Source organism: Amblyomma mixtum, chromosome 9 (genome assembly GCF_055824585.1).
Source record: "Amblyomma mixtum isolate Tamu chromosome 9, ASM5582458v1, whole genome shotgun sequence".
Lineage (NCBI taxonomy): Eukaryota > Metazoa > Arthropoda > Arachnida > Ixodida > Ixodidae > Amblyomma > Amblyomma mixtum.
This window is the reverse complement of record NC_143020.1, coordinates 50,648,283-50,667,921: the sequence shown is the minus strand read 5'-3', so window position 1 is coordinate 50,667,921 and position 19,639 is coordinate 50,648,283. Positions and strand designations below refer to the sequence as shown.

The 19,639-nt window shown below is 43.1% G+C and overlaps 1 protein-coding gene across 1 annotated transcript; it reads right to left on the bottom strand.

The window, feature by feature from the left end:
* Positions 1-4,741: 4,741 nt before the first annotated feature.
* LOC149328947 (uncharacterized) lies at positions 4,742-18,822 on the bottom strand. The gene is made up of 10 exons (XM_089559147.1): positions 17,864-18,822; positions 16,937-17,031; positions 15,792-15,896; positions 14,551-14,704; positions 12,412-12,483; positions 12,233-12,316; positions 10,802-10,858; positions 8,465-8,556; positions 7,647-7,845; positions 4,742-4,902 (listed from the first exon to the last, which is right to left on the bottom strand). Exons 1-10 carry the CDS (start codon positions 18,042-18,044, stop codon positions 4,742-4,744), a joined length of 1,200 nt encoding a protein of 399 aa, XP_089415273.1. The 5' UTR covers positions 18,045-18,822.
* Positions 18,823-19,639: the final 817 nt, after the last annotated feature.

Genomic DNA, 19,639 nt, shown 5'->3' with positions numbered 1-19,639 from the left:
GGGGTTCTGCGCTAAGGTCAGATGCAACGCATCTTCGGCTACGCCGAGTTAGGGGCCTCCCCTAGTATTAGCCAGATCCGCCCTTTTTGTTGTTTGTCCTTGTGCCGTTAATTTGTCGCGAGTGCCTGAACTTGTGTCTACTGTAAATATCTGTACATAAACCTCAGTTATTGCCTTTTTTTTATCCCTGCGTGTCAACACATCTTGAGACCGTCTCTGACGGGGCACCGCTGGTGCGAAGAGCTTCAGTCTTCGAGTTGAAACCAACCCGTCTCTGGCGGGGCACCGCTGGTGCAATAAGGAAGACGAAAGAACCTGTGAAACTTTACTATCGGGGTCTTCTTCAACCTGGAGAAGGCCTAGAAGACCACGTGCAGCTTCGCTATTCTCCGTGACCTAGCAGAGCTAGGTGTCCGCACCAGAATGCTGAACTGCTTGTATGACTTCCGGGTTAACCGCAAATTCCGAGTCCGCCTAGGAGCAACTCTCTCCACGAATTCAACCAAGAAAACGGCTTACCACAGGCGTGTGTTGCAAGCGCGACACTCTTTTTTTGCAATAATGAATTGCTTGGCGAAAATAATGCCCAAGGGCTTAATGCATTCAGTTTATGTATATCACCGACCAATAGCATGCACTTCCTTCAGGATATCTACCTCTAAGAGACAAACACAAATGGCACTAAATAAACTGGCGGCTTGTGCAGACAGAAATGGATTTAGACTTTACTCTGAAAAAAACAGGGCTGTTATGTTCTTATTCAGACGGGACTTAAAGTTGGATCTATAAGTGAACCAAACCGCCACGCTACCCGTAAACAAGAACAAATTATTAGGCATCACTTATGAGAAGAAACCAACACCTCATGCGCACATTAACAAATTTAGAAAGAAACTTTGTCAACCCCTTAATGTAGTAAAATGGCTGCTATCAAAATGGTGGGGGTGTGATAGAGCATGCCTTTTGCAAATCATTCGTCCTCTGTTGCGCTCTAAGCTATACTAAGTATGCATAGTATATGGTTGAGCACGGTCATTCTACTTGAATTCATTACACCCTGTTCATAATCTTGGTCTACGCCTACCATCTGAAGCATACAGAACATCGCCAGTAGCCAGCCTTTGCGTTGAAGCTAATGAGCCCGCTCCAGAAGATAGAAGAATCGCTCTGGCATCCATACAGACTCTAAAAATTCGTTCTCTCCTGAAAAATCTGTACCATCCGATTGTCACCAAAAAAAAAAAAATTATTAAAAAAATATTCAACAAACCACACGTCATCAGTACTACGCTTTGAAAACAAACGAGAAACAAACGAAACAAACAAACGAATCGTTTGTTTGTTTGAAAGCAAACAAACGAGAGAAAACAAACAAGAGTTGCTGTCATAGATGCTCCACCAAACACGGCACCAATACATGACTATCTGCCACCATGGTACAGCCTCTCTGCAGTGTGTAACTTCACATTAACTGGTTGGCACAAAAAGCAATGCCACAATAACACATACTAGACGAATTCTCCACACTGCAAGAAAAAAGACACCTCCACTGAATTGCCCGAAATTGTAAGACATGCATGTTGGAATGGCGGTAGTTCAAGTCAAAAATACTGCAATTATTCCACTGCCACAGTGCTTTTTGCTACCGAGTGCACTGACGTATTTATGACTTTATAGCAAGTAGCAAAATAGGATATCAAATATATCATCTATGCTGACTCTGTGAGTATGCTCTCCGCTCAAATTCTGGTGAATCCTTAACAGGAAGCATCATGCATAATATAATTAAAGCCCCAACACAAAACATAACATAAAATTGTACTCTTACCTATCCACCTTGGAACTGTTCGCATTGAGTGAGCAGATGTTTCTTCGAGATGGCTGTGAGCGCCGCTGTTCTCGACGCTTAGTGAGATCCTACCTCCTCACGAATCATCTCCAAACAGCACTGAGCCACATAACGGCGCCGAGGTCCCATCTAATGTGCACTCCCCGGCAGTGGATAAAATAATGGCACTCATGCAGCAGTTGACCACCCTGATCGTTGAAGCTCTTCGGCCTCGCCATGGCTAGTGCATCATCTCTGGTGGTGCAATGGAACTGCCGTGGCTTTGCCAATAAGTCATCTGAAGTGAACATCCGCCTGCGTGACGGCAAACTCAAGGCCTGGGCCTTCCTCCTTCAAGAGCACAATTCCCTTCCTCGTCTCTCTGGTTTCTGCGCGTACCATTCTCCTTCCATCCCTGATCGCCGCTGCATCGCTTCCTCCCTCCATCCCGGTAAATCTGCAATTTATGTTCATCGTTCTGTTCCCCATACACCGATCGATCTTTCACGGTGGTGCAACACTCGCCAGGAGGTCGTTGGCCTTCTCGTAAAACCTGCACATACACCACTGATACTTGTATCTTTCTATGGTCGTCCGGGAACAGTGTCTCCCAACCTAGGTTGGATTCGTTTTCTCCGTAATAACTACTCGGGCACCCCTATTTTAGTTGGCGGAGATTTCAACGGCGCTCACACATCGTGGGGCTACCCTTTGGATTCCTCCCGGGGTGCTCACATTCATGGCACCTTTCTAGATCATTCATTTCAACTACTAAATCAACCGCAAACTTCAACGCGCCCTCGGGGTGGTCCGTATTCGCCTGATTTGTCTTGGTGGTTAGGGCCCGGCTACCCTCGTTGGAATGTTGAACCAGACACTTGGGGCAGTGATCACAGCCCTATTTTAATCTCCATCACAACTTCGCGTCTCCGGAAAATACGCCGCAGCGTGCGCTTTACATCATGGGATTCCGTACGCGCAGATAATAGGTTGTCTACGCTGAACCCATCTACTGTTCTGTCTACCCTCTCAGCTGTTTTGTCCACTCATACATTCGTCACTACTGTAAATGAGGATGATCCGAACCCGGACATGCATCTCCTTAATCTCTGGGCTCTTCGTCGCAGGGCGGATCATTATGCTTCTCGTAATCCCGACGACCCTTCACCTCTTCCAGCTCTTCATCGGGCTACTGCACGTGCGCGGCGCTACTCAAAGCGACTTAGCAGACAACGCTGGGCTGCATGGTGTGCCCGCCTCTCCTCTACACAGGGTAATAGACATCTTTGGCGGGTATTTCACGCCATGGAACGCACTTCTCAAGTAGCTGATTATACCGAAAGCATTCGCCAATTGGCTCTGAATGTGGATGAAACTTCATTTGCACAACAAGCAGCCCGTCAGTTTTTCCCACATCATGACTGCCTCCCTACCCCTTCTCCCATATTATCGATTTCTGAGCCCCCTGATGAGGTTACTTCAGATTTTACCATGGCAGAATTGCTGGCCTCCATAGATCGCCTCAAAACAAGCACTGCTCCCGGGCATGACGGTGTACCTAACTCGTTATTTCGCAACTTGGAAGGACCTGCTCTACATTCCCTCCTTGATACATTCAATGAGGTGTGGCATTCTGGAGTTATTCCTGCAGAGTGGAAACATTCCATCGTTGTCCCAATCCCCAAATCAGGTCAGCCGCCGGTTTCTCTTTCGGCCCTCCGCCCTATTTCACTTACGCCTACTATCTGCAAGCTTTATGAACACATTCTAGCAGCTCGCTTGTCGTGGTGGCTGGAATCGAATGATTGTTATCCAGAATCTCAAATTGGGCTCCGCCCTCACATTGGAACAGAAGACGGTCTGGCTGTTTTGGCTGTGGACGTACTAAACCTTTCTCCCCATAGTCATCTTGTTCGTACGGTGATCGCTACTGACATCACAAAGGCATATGACAACGTCCTACACTCTTCTATTCTTGGCACCCTTCAAGATCTCGGTCTCCCGCATCGCTTTCTCCTTTCAATTCACTCATTTTTAACAAACAGAACCTTCAGTGTACGTATCCATGGGAATCCTTTTGGTCACTTTACCTCCAACCGCGGTGTACCCCAGGGCTCCGTCCTCGCCCCCACATTATTTAATGTAACTTTTATACCTCTTGTCCGAGCCCTAGAGAAAATTCCTTCTGTGCGCGTCCTTGCGTACGCCGACGACATAACCTTGGGGTCCTGTAATCCAGATGCGTCTGTGCAACAGTCGGCGCTTCAGCAAGCGCTGGATGCCTTAACATCACGACTACCCCCTTTGGGTCTGACCCTCTCGTGTAACAAATCTTGTTTCATTCGCATTGGCAACAGAAGTGGCTTACGGAAAGCAGCACCTTTTACCTTCACGGTAGATAATTCCCCAATTCCTCAAGTTGAAAGTGTGCGTCCCTATTGGAAAAAAAGGCAATGATGGGAATATTGGAAACCAACACTGGAAACCTTGGTGGATTATGGTAATGGAAAATACGTTGGAATGGCTGGGCATGTTGGAATGACTGGGCACGTTGGAATGACTGGGCACGTTGGAATGCTGGGCATGTTGGAATAACTGGGCATGTTGGAATGACTGGGCACGTTGGAATGATTGGGCAGGTTGGAATGATTGGGCATGTTGGGATGATCGGGATTGCCAGCGTAATAAACAAATGATAATGACGTGAAAACGGTTGGTGTCGGTACGCTGGATGTTCAAAAGTTAAGCTTGTACACGTTGGTATTGATGACAGCCCCAAAAATTGACTGGAATCTTAGAATGGCAGTAGTCCTTCCTTATTTTTGGCAATCTGAACATTGTCTGTAGCTGGCATGCACTGCATATGTTTAAAAAAAACACCATCGCGTTTGAATTGCTTAAGGTGAACCCTCTTTATTGGGGGATTCCAGATCTCTCTGGTTTCTTCTTTGTACGCTCTCCACGCCGGGCGGCTTCTACGAAGAAGCTTCGCAGGTACTTTCTTACAGCAGCCACCCTCACTTCCGCTGGTGGCGCTGGAGCCGGATGTGCAGCCACAAACTTGGTGAAGTAGTCTGAAAGACAAATAACAAATATATATGCTTCTTTGTTTGTCTCAATGGTAACACCAACATTAATGATTTAAAAACCTGTTGAATATTTAACTGCAACAAATTAATTAATCTAGATACTTTAAGGAGTACAGCCATCAATTTCACTTGCATGTTTTCTTTGCTGAGATTACTATACATGGACCATCGCACCATATTCACTGCAATTTAATTTATAGTCGAGCCCATTTATAATGGCCGCAATTACAACAAACACTTCGTAATGCAAAAGAGGCAAAAAAAAGATAAGTAAAATATTTGCCCGTCTTCTTTTGCCTCTCAGTGGTGAATACAACTCGTCGAATTTGTGTTTGTCACCTTTGGCCATGTCATAGCTCACAATGCCCGACACGTTCGCGGCAACTTGCACCGTCACGCTTGCAGACTGGCTCGCGCGGGCGCCGCAACACCGTTGACACATCGACCTGCCCGCGCAGTGAGGTCGTCGCGCCTTGCCAGCAGCTGATTTTGTTCACTCAAGCCACGGTCGAGAGCAGCACAATCGTGCCGTGCGAATGCGCTAATCACGTGATTTTTTATTTGTATTTCGCGGGTTTTCTTTGGAGCTCGGAAAAAAGATACACGTGAGGTTTTCTTTACCGCAAATAGATGGAATGGGGGTTTCTGAAGGTGCTCTCCAACTTTGCCATTCACAATTTCTGCCTAAAGTCAATATTTATGTATTTAGAAAAATTATCTTAATTGCTAATTAATTAATTGCAAAACAAAAAATTGTCCATGATGCGTAAGCCTGTTGGTTGATATATGTAAGTGGTTTCCCTGGCCTACCTCAAATATGTTATTTTTTAACCCTCGGCCAAAGTTAGCATGGACACCCTGTAAAAGAGCATTGGTACTGTGTCTCAGTCACAATGAACGACCATGGCCGCACCACTCGGTTATGCCATACAAGGTGCCCACTCCACATGCTGAATGGAAAAATCACACTTCCCGGAACTGAACGGAGAAATTACGTGTACAGACATAGAAAATGAGCACTGGCAACAGAATGGCAAGGCGCCTTCAAAAAGCATGAACGACAAGCTAGTCAGCATTGTAAACAGCACTAGGTTGGCTCGGATCACTAGCTGAGAAGCTTCAAAGACTAAGCATATCAAGAAACAAACATTCGCCATAGTCATACAAAAAGAAAACACAAAAGTATTGATGTTTCAGCACAGCACAACTACAGTGGTGCTGAAATGTCAATGCTTTTATGTTCTTTTTTTTTCTTGTATGACTATGGAGTGTGTTTCTTGATATGCTGAATTTCCCTCACCAGATGGGTTTCTGTCGAACCCTCAACTATGCTCTAAAGATGAAACTACAAAACTGCACTCTTTCTTAGCTGATCGACATGCTTGCCAGAGGTCCACGAGGAACAATGTAATATGCAACTCAGGCCCGAGGTTGAATACATGGCACACTCAATTGTCAAGGAGGTCACACTTAGACATGGCGTCTTTGGGAGCTGTCCAAATCAACTGTTCCAAGACCCGCAGTGTCTGAATTTGCAAACATCCTATCCCACAGACTTTATGAGCATCGGCCAGGACACCTGCAGCAGTCCAAATTTTCTGAATCTGAGAACTCAGAAAATTTTACAGCACTCCCATTTCTGAGGTTTGCTGTTAGAAACAATGTTTACTCGACTAGTTTGTTTTCAATTTCGTGACCCATGCATTTCAATGACGTTTTGTCTGTTGTTGCACTACCACTGTGGTAACCAATAAAGCATGTCTTTCACTGTGATGCAGGCTTCCATGAGACGAAGTATAAAATTCAGACGCTACGCAAAAAGCTGTGTCTTGTAGAGGAAGTCAGCAAGCCTAGCATTTTATAAAAAACCAGAGCATCAAAAAACGTTACACCTCTAGGGATGAGTGCAGCCCATTTTTTCACTAACGGGGCTACTTTATTGTTATGACTAGGTCAATAGCCTAGTAGTGATGCTTGGTCTGAAGTGCAGCACTGGATGGTCTTCAAACTTGCCACAGGCTAAGACTAGCCACAGGCTAAGACTAGCGCCTATCGCTTCTCGTTCTTCCCTCGAAATATTGCAGAGTGGAATGCTCTACCCCAAGAAGTCGCCAGTCTGACCTCGGTCGAATCCTTTGCGTCTGCCGTGCACTCTTTGCAATGAAGCGCGTTAGTTTTAGAGTGTCCAGTTCTCCTGTATTTGCAGTTTGCAGATGTGTGTTTTTTTGTTCTTTTCAATGACGTCAGTGTCCGTCTTTTTGTAATTTTGTATAAGCTGAATTTACTCACGCAGTAGTCTGTATTGCAAGCCATTTCCTTATGCTTTCTTGCCACTCACATTCTTGTTTACCTTGATTTGTAGTGCCGACTTTGACTTTGTCTTTCCTGTACTTACTCACTCCTGCCTGGACTGCCAAGAGGCAGTTGGCAGTATCAAATAAATAAATAAATAAAATAAAATAAACTTCATGGCAATATGCATCCGACCTAGTCAAGCTGTCAAAAATTGGAACACAAGGCCTCCATTGCTTCAGAGGTGCTTTTTGTTAACATTGGAAACTTTCTATGCTGACACTATGCACGAAAGACGTGACACCGAAAGACTAGAAATGAAATAAAAGAGAACAAAACAAGGAAGCATATAACAGTACTTTTGGTTTTGATACCAGAAAGCCCCGCTAGGTTTAACTTTTAAATATTAATGCAGTCTTCCAGTAACGTTTGCTTACTTGTCAATGCCTGCACTTTTTCAGGCGTTGCTGGCACTTTTGCTGAAGCGCCGAGCATAGTCCGGCAGGCCTGGCCGGTAAGGCTGCGCACGGCTGCCTCTTCCGTGCTCCACAGCTGCCTGGCGATTTCCAGGCAGCACTTGCTGTCCGATGTATTAGGCATAATCCATGCCAACTTCTCGGGGGGAATGGCCATGGCCTGCACAATGCATGCAACAAAATATTAATGCTACCAATTTCTCCTGAAACAGCATCTCAAAATCAGGCTTCAGGAAAAAAACATGGTATACACTTTATAGCAGGAAGTGTGTCTTCAGTCCTAAGCTTGGCAAACCTTGCTGAGAAAATCTGGTGATGACAAAAGGAACTGTATCATGCTGTGTTAATATTTCAACTTCGGTAGGCACATCCATGTGCATTCATATATTTACTAAACTTAAGGCTGCTGAACTACTTTGAAGAAACTATTTCTTGTATGATGAGCAACACAGCTTACTGCTGCAATTTCTTGCAGGTCACTCGCACTTATGTAGTTTCGAAATTAAAATGCATAACTGCAAAGTAATACCCTATAATCTCATGTAAGTGCTGCACCCGTATACGCCGCATCCTGTTTTGGACTAGATTTCTGCATAGGCTGCACCTTCAAAATTTACATCGGAAGTAAAAAATACCTTGCAGCCCTTACACAAGTTTATACGGTACTTTAAATAGAAATGCTTTAGAAGCTATGAATATGCATCCGTTAATTGAAAATAAAATGCATTATTATTCACTTATGTATAGCACGTAAAATACCAACTACTATTCAGGATCACCTGCGCATTGGCTGCCTGCAAATAGCTGGGCGATGGCCCAGATGAAATGCCATCAGGGCTGTGGGACCCGCCACCTACGGATCCATGTTCCTCTGAAAGAATTCAACATGAAGAACATGTCTTCATGCACCATTCACACTTCATGAACGCTACATAAACACAGAGATTAGATTAATTTTTGCCTCAGGGAGGGGGGTTGCAGACAAAACCCATTCAGAATGTGTGTGTGATACTCAGTCATGCCACTCCTCCACTTGACAAAATGTTAATACCTACTTGCATAATCAGCAGGAAACATAGCCTGGTCCGAGCAGCACGAACAAGTATATGAACACAAAGTACAATGCAACACATTCTGTCACTGACTGGGTAGTAACAGCAAAGTAAGGAACTGTCGGTTCGGACAAAAGCCATAACATGCCAGTACTACAGTAAAACCTCAATAATCTCATCCCTGTTGAATTCAGAAAACTGGTATGGTCCTTGATAACACCCATGTCAGGCTTGGCGCCAGAGGCTTGATTCAGGCACTGAACAGCTGATCTAACCAAGCCCAGCTGCACGTTGTTTCGTATAAAGATTCGCATTTCCCACATGATTTGGCATTCTCTGGGTAGTGCATGAACACTCAACTATTCCCCAAAAAAAGTGGTTGAAAACAAGTGCACATTGGTGACACAGGCATGATTCAGCTCCACAAGGTGCCAAGTGCATATGCAAAGTGGCAGGTATGCACCGTCTACAGCTTGAGCGTGTCACTAATAAGAACTGCATGAACCGCGCAAGCATAGTTCATCTTCAAATAGTGAAGCCAGGAGGAGGCAAAGGTGGAATGGTGTGCATGCACAAAGCAGCAGTTTGGAAATTACGAATTTACCGTATTTACTCGCATAATAGGCGCACTTTTTTTCCAGAAAACCCGGCTCAAAATTAGCTGCAGCCATAGCAGTCAGCCTATACGTCATGCCACGGCGTAGTGATTTAGAAATGTCACCTGTTTTCAGTAATTGTCATGCCAAAATGCTTCAAGGGAAGACTGAAACCATGCCTGAACTCGCCACCAGTAAGTTATTGGACTAGGATGCTGCCAAAAAGCACGCTCATTGGTTTGGCAGTTTGCTTCTTGGGCTCGGAAGGCAGGAAATTTAAGTAAAGTAGGTGCGGCCGTTCTGGCAACTTTCACTTTTCAGCCTAAACGTTTTGTTGCACAACCTCTCAAACTCGCAAGTGTGAATTTGCAAATCCCCTCTCTTCAGGTGTGATGAAGAGTGGCGCCTCTTCGGTACTGAAGACAAAGAAGAGACCTTCCAATAAGTTCGGGCTTTAGAACAGTAGGTGTTGGCCGTTGCCTTCAGGGAAAAAAGTTAATGCAGTGAAAACAGGTGCTTTGTGCTGCAGCATGACACAAAAAAATTCAGAAAAGTATCATGTTCCCAAAGTCTTTTCACCATTGTGCTCGCCATCACTATATATATTTTTGGCAAACTTCTAACATAAAAATGTGTTTGCGAGATGTTTGAATTGGCATACACTGTCTATTGAAAAAATATGGTCGATATGGCATTATTTTTCAAATGTCCGTCATGATGTTTAAGGGGGGGACAATGGTCTTGAAAAAAAAATTTTTATTAATGAAGTTACAGTTACGAAATCTTCCAAGGAATATGTATTTTTGTGTGCTGGTTCTAAATATGTCATTTAATTTCATGTAAAACAATTCTTTGAGCACTTATGCACTTTTTATGCTAATATTTTGCGGAGAGTTTTGAAGAAAATTTGCTGCGGGAAACTCGCTGAAATGTGTGCCATTGGGTTCTCTTGATGCCAAGGAATACAATAAGGGTGAAATTGTCTTCCTGCCTATCATAGAACTTAAGTTATAGAGTTTTCAAGTTGTCGCTTCAGAAATGAGAAGGAAAGTGTGTATTCCTGTTTCTGAAGTGGCAGCTTCAGTACCCTATTACTCAAGTTCTATGAGAGCCAGGATGATAATTTTACCCTTACTGTATTCCTTTGTGTGAAGAGAACCCAATGGCATGCATTTCAGCGAGTTTCCTGCAGCAAATTTTCTTCAAAACTCTCCGCAAGATACTTGCATAAAAAGTGCATAAGTGCTCAAGGAAATGTTTTACATGAAATTAAATGACATATCTAGAATCAGCGCACAAAAATACACGTGCCCTGAAAATTTCATAACTATGACTAAATTAATAAAATTTTCTTTTCAAGACCAGTGTCCCCCCTTAAGTGATGACATTGGAGTACACATGTAAATACAGGCTGAACTTAGCAAAAGCTGACCTTGGAGCATGACTGAACAAATAAAGTGTAACTCACGAACAGAATCTTCGAGCACTGCTCCATCAACATCTTCGGCAGGAAAAGCTGCCTTTTCTGTGATCAAGGAAACCAAATGGTGAATCAGTCAACTGATAAACTGGACTATTTTAACTGTTAGAAACAACTCAGTCACAGGGGCAATCCTCCTAGCAAACCAAGGTGGCTCGCCTCCATCCAAGAGGTTCATTTATATAAATACTGCTTAAATAATTTTCAAAACAAATCAACTGCACACTGTTCCTTACATAACTATAAATAAGTGTACGACTTTTGAAAATTTTAATGGTACATGTTAAAAATAATTTAGTAGATTCCTCACCAAGTCCGTTAACGTTACATGAGTGCTGCTTGCATCCCTGCTGATGAAACGAAATAAGTGCTTTTTTTTACTTTACCATTTATATTACTTTTCAACATTTTACTGCTGTACATGCAGGTAATAAAGTTTGAAATGTTTTGTCTTTCAGTACTGAGTATGCTGATTGTTAATAATGAAGATATCAGAAAGGTCCTACTGTTGCATGCTGGCCACTTATATATGTCAAAGAAAATTTTAGCCCAGTCTTACAACGATGACAAGCTTCTGCAATGCAGCAGGATGGTGAATCAGAGGTTTCAATTATGCACTACCCTGCTAACCACCTACTGCAATGCAAGGGCACACCTCTCACATGCGCAGGACTACTACGAGCCAGCTTGTTTGGCAACATTTAACTACGTTTCATCCTCAGAAGTGCCTTTGTTTACCTAATGGCCTTGAACTGCGGTGCAGGTGGGCACAGTGCAAAGATATGATACATGGCTAAAACCAGCTTGTTTTTATTGAAATCGGTGGCAATGAGAGTAGTTGGAATTGCAGATCTGCAACCTCAGCATGGCATCCAACTAGTGGAACATGCAGTATTTTAGGTGGAAAACAGTGTACTTCATGAATGAAATTTAAGGACTGCATGCGACTAAAAGATGATGTTGGGAACAAACTGCAAGAATGAACATCAGTGTGTTTGTAATCTAGGCTTCAACAGCATTTCGGTGGGAAAAAGTAAATGTAATCAGAGCAGTACACAAACTGTGAACTATAACATTATGACCAAACAAGCCTGGTTGTTATGTATGCATGTGGCAGGGTACCGCGATTGAAGTGAACAAAAAATAAATACTGGTTTGGTTTGGTTTTTATGGGGTTTAACGTCCCAAAGCGACTGAGGCTATGAGGGACGCCGTAGTGAAGGGCTCTGGAAATTTCGACCACCTGGGGTTCCTTAACGTGCACTGACATGGCACAGCACACACTAAAATTGCCATGAATGCGAACCACAAGCAAGCTCTGTGAAAGTATCTGGCAGGTAATTTTGCGTTTGGAAAAATGAAGCAATTAGTCTTTTAAGAATGGGACACTGGCAACAAAAGTCAACCTTCAGCACACACCTGTTTCAGTTTGTGGCACCATTTCTGTGGATCTTGTGCCCTCTGCCACAGGTGACAATGGGTCTGCTGCAGCATCAGGTGGCCCTGACAGAGATAATGTGCAAAAAAAACCTCAATACATGTCACGATAGCATACCATTGCAGTAATTTAAGATACCTGAAAAACAAAAACCAATTACCTGCACTAATCGGTGCTGGCATAATGAATTCAGCAATCACTTCGCCCCTCTGGCAGTCTCTGCGAGCTATTTCTGCAGTTTCGAAACAACAAAAAAACAAATAACGTTACATGCACTCAAAACAAAATTAAACAACTGACAGCTCTCACCAAGTAATGAACAAGACCCGATTCACTGATAATGCACAAGCAACAGTAAACAGAACGTGACTGCAACACAAAGGAGGCAAACTGCGGCTACAGTCAACATAACTAAGCAGCAGCCAACATAACAGGACCTGCAGCAGTCTCGCAGTCTGGCTGCGGGCGGCAGAGCAATGTGAAGATGATGGTGCCTATTAGTCCCTGTGGACAAAGGTGCACTGTGTCACTATAATGTGGCAAGGACATCGGCTAAATGCTGCTTGACTTTTCAGCTGCAGGCTACTGACAAAGCTTTCCTCAGACGATCAGTGCTATTGTCGTAGTGGGACTAGGGCACAGACAATGCAGACATCGCGTTGGCAGACTGCAGAGTGAGATTAGCCAAAACCAGCCAAATGGTTTTAAGTATACCATGTAATTTTTGGTAGCTTGCTTTCTTTTTTATAATGATAATGATACACAAACATGTTAGTATACACAGATAACCACATAGTATTCCCCTAGAACTGCTTAATAATTTATAACTGAACTTCTCACATGCTATTTCAGTTTCAACGTTGAATGATGTCACCATAGGCCACGTGCAGCATGAAAAAACTGTGATAAAATCATTGTTTCATCATTTCAGTTCACTACAACGCTAAAGACAGCCTGCCTCAAGATTTGTAATGAGAACATATGAAAGAGCAGCGATTATATTGCAATTTTTCATGCCTCACGTGACCTATACTGACCTCTGAAGTTACAGCACTGTAGGAACTTAAATTGGAACTGCATGAGAGAAGAAACTGAATAGTAAATTGTTTAGCGGACTCAGGTAAACACTACGTGGTGATCAATGCACAGTAATGTGACAAGGAATGCAGTAAGGGTAAAATTGTCTTCCTGCCTATCACAGAACTTAAGTTATAGAGTTTTGAAGTTGTCGCTTCAGAAATGAGAAGGAAAGTGTGTAGTATTCCTGTTTCTGAAGTGGCAGCTTCAGTACCCTATTACTCAAGTCCTTTGAGAGCCAGGATGATAATTTTACCCTTATTGTATTCCTTGGTCTCAAGAGAAGCCAATGGCATGCATTTCAGCGAGTTTCCTGCAGCAAATTTTCTTCAGAACTTTCCGCAAGATACTTGCATAAAAAGTGCATAAGTGCTCAAGGAAATGTTTTACATGAAATTAAATGACATATCTAGAATCAGCGCACAAAAATACACGTGCCCTGAAAATTTCATAACTATGACTAAATTAATAAAATTTTCTTTTCAAGACCACTGTCCCCCCTTAAGAAGTCGGCACCGTCCCTCGCATGCTTAGGTTTTCTAAGCGTATATGCTTATTGGCCAAGTCTGCTGGCATTTTGAGAGGCGCTGGCATGCACAGTATGTGTGTGACAGCAGACAACATAGCAGTCTATGTGCCATAACTTCTGAGGCCCATGTGTTAGGGTTGCTGCTCTTCCATGGTTCCGACGTCACAGCACAGCTCAAAGTTCAGCAACTGAAACTAAAATTGCTCAATAGATTTTAAATAATGCAGTTATAAATTACTTACTGCACATGTATGAATCCTAGAGCATGTATCATACATACTGGAGCAATACGCAATGTTTGAAAGAAAGAAAGCTGAAACCAAAAACTCTGGTCCACCCTTTCAGCTATATATATGCCGTCACATTCTAACCTTAAATTCATTTGAAAGCCTGCTTAAACAGCCAGTTTGCCAGAGCCAACAGTTTCTGCCTTACGGACATTAATGACTATTCAGTTATTACTACATCTTGAAGTACTAGCAGTAAGTGGGATGCTTGCACAACGCACTAAAGCAACACTGAAGAAAATAAAACAAAGGAGGTTAGATGCTGCTTTCATGCTCCACTTCAATATACCAATATGAGTACATGTCTGAGAGGCACACCACAGAAGATATATAACAGCTTGCCGAAGTACTCAAAGCCTCAATACAAAATACTGGCTCCCAGACAAACAAATAATATTGTGCTTACCTATTTTGTCAAGAAGCACATCTGTAAGGCGACTGTTCCTGAGCTGGAGCTCATCATTCTCTTCCTTGAGCCGCCTTACCTCTTCCTCTTTCAGTGAAAGAGCGCTTTGAAGTTTAAAAATCACATTAGCATCTGTGTTGGCTGGTTCATCGAGCTAAAAAGGAATGTATACTACAATGAAATCAAAATACATACAGAAATATACAAATAGCGAGGCCCTACCCATCTTTAATGCATTCGAAAAATAAGGCAAAAACCTCCTTTGCGCACATCAGTTCCACGAATGCCTGCAAGCAGCACATTAATCATTAGATGTAGTGCACAGTGGCAAGGCTGAGCAATTGAGAACAGCGTCATTGATACTAGGGGCCACCACTCCTTTTGCGCTTACCGCAAACTTTACCAATACACAAACGTCACGTTTGTAAACAAAAGCAGTGCTGCGCCCAGCAGAGACGCTGAGTGTAAACAAAAATGCAGCGGTGCCTTTGAAACCAGCTCACTTGAGCAAATATTTTAACGCATGCGCTTTGCTTGTAGTTAGAGGCATTTATGTTTATGGCTGGAGAATAAATTTGCACTTTTTCAACTTGTTTGCCAGATCAAATTACTAAACAGGGCACTGCATCGCCTTCCTTCTGAGCTGCTACTTGGAAACAAGTAACAGCATAGCTTTGGCGGGTGGCTATATTGACTGCTTAAATGAAACTGAGAAAGCACAAGGTAAAGAGAAAAACTAATTGACCAGTTCTCAACTTCCAGGCCGATACAGCATACTCGATTGGTACTGCATGAACGACGACGCTAACCAGCCGCTTTCACATGACGAACCTCATAACATGCTTCCCATTTTTTTAGAGCCACTTCACTACGCAGAACAAGGAAAATTACTAGACACCTAAGTCATACAGTAACTATGACTAAAGCAACTGCGATCTCTGTGTTCTTTGGATATTTGGCTTTTTTTTTTTGCCGAACCACAACCAAGTGAGGAGTCAAGTGACACAAGCAAAACAGTTCACGTGACAGCGCTGCTCGTTGCTTGCCATCATCACTCAGGCCTTCGCGTAAAAGGTAGTACAAAAGGAGCGAAACCTTAAAAAAGAAAAATGGGCAAAATGGGCTGCGACAGAATAAGCAACGTCACGGCCTGAGCTAAGTTTCCCTTCCTCTGCAAACAAATTTAGCAAAGTCGGCAATGCTCTCCATGACAATGGGAAACAAACTGAAGAAACACAAACCTCACAGTTTTCTTCGTCTTCATCGTACTGGCTAATTATGCTCTCATGCAGAGCTGCAGATGCTGCCATTTTTCTTTTTTTCGTCTCTCTAGTTGACGGCAGATTCTGCAAAGCAAGTATCACATGCTGGTAAATTATGACCCACCTAGTGAAGTGGTTCACTCTGATCAGTGTCTAAACTCATTAATTTCATTCATGTGTTGACATATTATTAAGTTCATACCACAAGAAGAAAAGCACTTGTGATATGCTGCACACCTTATTAAATGGCAGTGAAAGAAGCTGAAGGAGAAAAGAAGAGAAAAAAAATCAATCAGACAAGTGGCCAGGTCAACTTACGTACTAAGCCTGGCCAGCCCGTTTCCACATTTATAATTTTCTTCACGATCATTGTCTGAAGCCTGAAACCTCGGTGCTAGCGCAACTAATTTACATCTGGCCTAACAATGCCAAATAGACCATCACTTTTTTTTAATACACACAAACTAACTTAATGTGTAACAAATACAAATGAGCAAAACCTCGTACCATGAACATTAATGCAAATTTTTTCATGCAACAAAGAGAATGCTGCAAGTGTCCAATAATTTGATTGTTTTCGCGAATATCCCCCGTACCAGTTTTTTTTTCTTACAAACTTAAAGGCCGCAACATTTAAAAATTGATACATGCCTGTGCTCCTGCGTCATGATGTTAGCACACTCAAACATGCTCCGAATGAACAAACTCTGTTAGGGAAAGCCAGGGTGAATTAACAGGCCACTGGTCACAGCAATCATTTTTGGATGGGTGCAGCCACTTTGCTTAGAGTTATGCTGCAGCAGGAGCGTAAGCCTTTTATCATGCGTGCGCAATCCTCCTGTCCAGGAGCAGAGTTGAAAATTTTGGCAGCTTTTTTGCTCTTCACCATCAACATGATATTACTTTTATGATCCACAAACACAGCAAATACATTATCATGCGAGGAGATAAGGCCAAGTTGGTCAGAGCAACAAGGGTGCGTGGCAACAGGACAGTCTGGCTTTGGGAAGCAACTTCCCCCTTTTCACCTCCTCCCATGTCATCCTGTGCAATTTATCAATGCTACAGAGACAACACGAAATTATCCATGTATCAGAAGCAAACAGCCAAAACTGAACACTAACCCTTTTCTTGCATGGCGCACCAGGGGTAGGATTCAATAGCCTCGGGAAAGGCTCTCTGGCAGACTTCAGCTTCTGCCTCATGGAGTCCACAGTGTCTAAAAGTTGGATAACATTAGGATGGCCACACATACAAATGCACCTTCCCTGTTACATAAGAAAAACCATGGAATGGTCAACAGAAATTCACAGATAAAATTGTACCTTTGTGGTAGTTTTTTTAAAGGGGTGCAGACATAAATTCACAGATAAAATTGTAGCTTTGTGGTAGTTTTTTAAAGGGGTGCAGACAGATAGTTTTGGGGTGTCTGTTTTTTTGCTTTCAAAGAAGAGGTGTATGGGCCTACTAATTATGAAAATAAGCTCAGAACTCCGAAGCGCAGCGTTAACAGCTATTTACAAACAATTCTGTACCAGCAGTTTGGGTATGAACCAGCGCCCGCGCTGAAGTGCACCTTGATGTCACATTCGACCAGCCAACCAGAACTACCACATTCCTAGCACCGTCAGCGTTACCGGCAAGTACTGGTTGTTACTGTGATCAACCAATGGGCTCAATGACGTCACAATAATTGGGGCAAATGCACTTTGACGTCACCCGATCCAGATCGGAATGCCAAGTGGCTCCTCAGGCAACATTCATATTAATTTAAAATATGTTCCATCCACCCAAAGCCTGCAACTTCAACTTGATAGAAGGCATCTTCTTACGTCAATAAAACAGATCACTGTTCGCTTACGTTCGAAATTTTGTGTCTGTATCCTTTTAACTGCACTTCCTATAATTCCTACTCACGTACCCCATTCATCAGACGCAAAAAAAAAAAGAAAAATTACCTATGCACACCGCCTACGGCCCAAACAAACAACTGCGTGCTTTAAAACATACGGCTATTACCAAACTCCCATAAAAAAAAAATATTTACTCACCAGCAAGCGCAAGGACAAAGGCCGGGTAGTAGCCCTCTACTGCGCCGTCTTCACTAGCCCAAAAGGCTTGCACTTTTTTAGCAGCGTCGAAGTCCAGCTCGTTCAACGGATCGAAGTTTTTTATAAGCCGAACCGGCAGTATCGCCCGATAATGGTCCTGGTATTTCACGCAAGCAAGCATGATGCTCTATTTAGCTGATTAAAGAAACGGAGAACGATACACACAGATGCAAAAACGTGCGACAACAAATGGCTAGCTAGACCGGATTACGACTTCGGCTAGAGACGACACCGACAGTGTCGTTAGTTTCGGTTTCGAGTCGTGGAATTTTGCTCTATCGTGTAAATATGTATACATTTTCCTACTTCAATTAAAGTGGCATAAGGTCTGTCCGTGAAGAAAAAGGAACGCAACATGTCAGGTGGAAAGTTTGGCTAGTTGACGGTGAATTATGCTGACATACATTTTCAGCACATGTAGAATGGAAACGTAGCATTACTTTGTTATTCTTCCCTTCAGTGTCTTCTTCAGAAGCAGTACATTTTTTGCATTGATATGTGCTTTCAGGTGCTACCTTTAGAGGGGCAATAACTTTCGAATGATGCAAACGCTGCTTGCTGATGAAACCTTTCGGTGCACATATCATGACGGTTTTGAAGCAACTCGATCTGTACTCAGCAGTTAGCATGCATGTGGGGCGACAGTGGTGCGACAAGTGGGACAAGCTAGAAATAACAAAAGTACTGAATGGCTAAAGGGTGCGAATACAGATACATATATACGAGAAGCTTTCAGAACCACCGGGCATCCTCATTACAAGTACACGCGTGCATGCGAGCTGGCTCATTGCAACCTCGGTCCAGAGACAAAAGAACTAGGGAGATATATGAGAAGCACGTTTCGTTGCTCAGTGAAGACTAAAATGAATAAACGCCCCGTCTATAGCTATGGGATAACTTCAATCAATCATATACAGTAATCGTCGAAAAAGTGGCCCCAATGGATTTTCTTCAATGAGGCTGCAGCGTCCGCGGAGTGCTACGTATGGTTCGGATGCGTAACGCTCGGCTCTACATGTACTTTTGACAAAGGCTGCACGTCCCGTCTCACAAGAATAATAATAAAAAAAACGGATACCCGTTACTCCATTTCAATATCCACTGTACGTATAAGCTGTGGCGAGTCAATCCTCACGTATTCATTGTGCGGATACTTGGCACTCTTCTGAAATAATATATATATAAATGATATGTTTTTTCGTGTTTCAAGATGTGATAGTGTACTTGGTCTTTGCATAGTGTGTCTGATGTCTCATGCACGATATGCGGGTGCGCCACGCAAAGCTGGCGCATGAATGAGCTCTGATCAAACAATCAGCTTTCACTGCTTTCACCCCTCCGCACAAGATAGCAAGAGCTTCTTTCGCCTTCCTTGCTATAGCAATAATTATTGCCCCTCTGTCGCCACGAAGGTGCATTTTAACGAAACTTGTAGAAATGACCGACCATGCACATTTTTTTCTTTAGAAATAAACAAAATAAATTATTTTCTTGTTTATTGCTATTAACACCCTGCTTCAGGAAAAAGATCAACAACATTTGTCTTTGCATTCCTGCATACAGCTCTATATCGGTCCTTTATTGCTTCTTTCCTTGGATGCTTCTTTCCATGCTTCTTTCGAACGTCGCATGTGCTTGTTCGAGTCGTCGCCGATCCTGAATCTTATCCTGCTGCATCGGATATTTTAGTACGGATATCTAGAGAAGCTCGAGTCG